Raw genomic sequence first — 1,379 nt, 5'->3', positions numbered from 1 at the left:
GGAGATAGCATAACCAGTTCTTCTTCGGCATAAAACTATTGATAAACATATTCTACATTATAAGATAACTACCCACAAGACGAAGCTGAAGCATTTGTCACGATTCCTAGGTATAGAATCAAAGAAGGTGCCCTCAAACTTAAAGCCAAAACTATCATTCTATGAAGCAAAGAACATTCAAGTGAATAGGATTATCTCTTTTATTTGCACAAATAACCATGGCAATGCCACAAGCAATATGGATGCAATTCAAAGTATATACCACGAAATATATAATGAAAATGAAATATAGTAAACAGCATTACAAGTGTAATAGTGGAAAGACCTTTTGAACATTCATTAATTTATCGTAAAGCTCAACAACAAGGTCAATGTTAGCATTGGAGTTACGGTTCTTGACATTGGCGGCAACGGCTTCCTTGTTCTCCCTTATCCACTTAAAATCTATTGCTGCTTTCCATTGAGGCGCCTTTGCAACTGTAAATGGTCAAACCCCAACAACATTACATATCTATTATAAGAACCAAAACAATATACGTTCTTACGAACGAATGGATACCTCTGAAATCATCTGGGGTAGTGTCGGGAGCAATCGTTGTGGTTCCGGCAGCTGCATCCGCGGAAAGGGCTCTGACAAGAAGGAGCGAACGCCGGAGTGGGTTTTTGGTGGATTGAGAAATGGGTCTGAGAATGGAAATTGGGGAGAATTTAAGGGTACTGCTCAAACACAATTTCAGTCCCATGCTGACTGATTTTGCCTTCAATTTGACTCCCCTGCTTAGCCGATGATTAATTGGCAATTTAGAGGCTGAATTAGGCCCTATATGATTGGGCCACGGAAAGATTCAAGGGAAAAATTCAAAACTATATTAGGCGTATCCATTTTTTTAAAAATATATTTTTCTCTTTTTTCTTTTTAATCACACATTTTTTATTAAAATAATATTATAAGTAAATTAAAAAAATTTCCTTATTTTTCAACCATACATTTCCCATCAATTTACTATTCAAAAATGCATTTTTACATAAAAATATCTCCTAAACACCCTAGTATATACAATTCAATTTTCAGGTTCAAAGTTTAAAAAAATGCAAAACTCAAGTATTCATTACTTAATTAAAATATTTTATAAATTAAATGTGTTAATGTCACAATTTTGCAATTAATGGTCACAGATTATTTATCGATCACAAATCAAAAAACTTATAATTCACAATTTATTTATCGATTACAGATTAATGGTCACGGAGGCATATGTATAGGTCACAACATCTTTGTAATTAATGGTCACATATGTATAGGTGTCAATCACAGATTATTTATCAGTCAAAAATCAAAACACTTATAGCTCATAGTTTATTTGTTGGTCGTAGATTTT

General features: G+C 33.4%; 1 protein-coding gene across 1 annotated transcript; it reads right to left on the bottom strand.

Moving 5' to 3' along the window:
- Positions 1–6: 6 nt before the first annotated feature.
- Positions 7–852, bottom strand: LOC111384681 (serine--tRNA ligase, chloroplastic/mitochondrial-like). Its single transcript, XM_023008999.1, has 2 exons — positions 560–852; positions 7–477 (listed from the first exon to the last, which is right to left on the bottom strand). The coding sequence occupies exons 1-2, from the start codon at positions 741–743 to the stop codon at positions 302–304; spliced, it is 360 nt and encodes a 119-aa protein (XP_022864767.1). The 5' UTR covers positions 744–852; the 3' UTR covers positions 7–301.
- Positions 853–1,379: the final 527 nt, after the last annotated feature.

This window comes from Olea europaea, unplaced genomic scaffold (genome assembly GCF_002742605.1).
Source record: "Olea europaea var. sylvestris unplaced genomic scaffold, O_europaea_v1 scaffold29736, whole genome shotgun sequence".
NCBI classification, from domain to species: Eukaryota; Viridiplantae; Streptophyta; class Magnoliopsida; order Lamiales; family Oleaceae; genus Olea; species Olea europaea.
Note: the sequence above shows the minus strand (reverse complement) of the source record. Positions and strands in the feature narration are given on the sequence as shown.

Excerpts from the sequence above, each read along its gene's own strand:
- LOC111384681 (XM_023008999.1), bottom strand. The coding sequence starts at position 743 with ATGGGACTGAAATTGTGTTTGAGCAGTACCCTTAAATTCTCCCCAATT. Across the intron at positions 478-559 it reads TACCCCAGATGATTTCAGAG|TTGCAAAGGCGCCTCAATGG; the intron begins GTATCCATTCGT and ends GACCATTTACAG.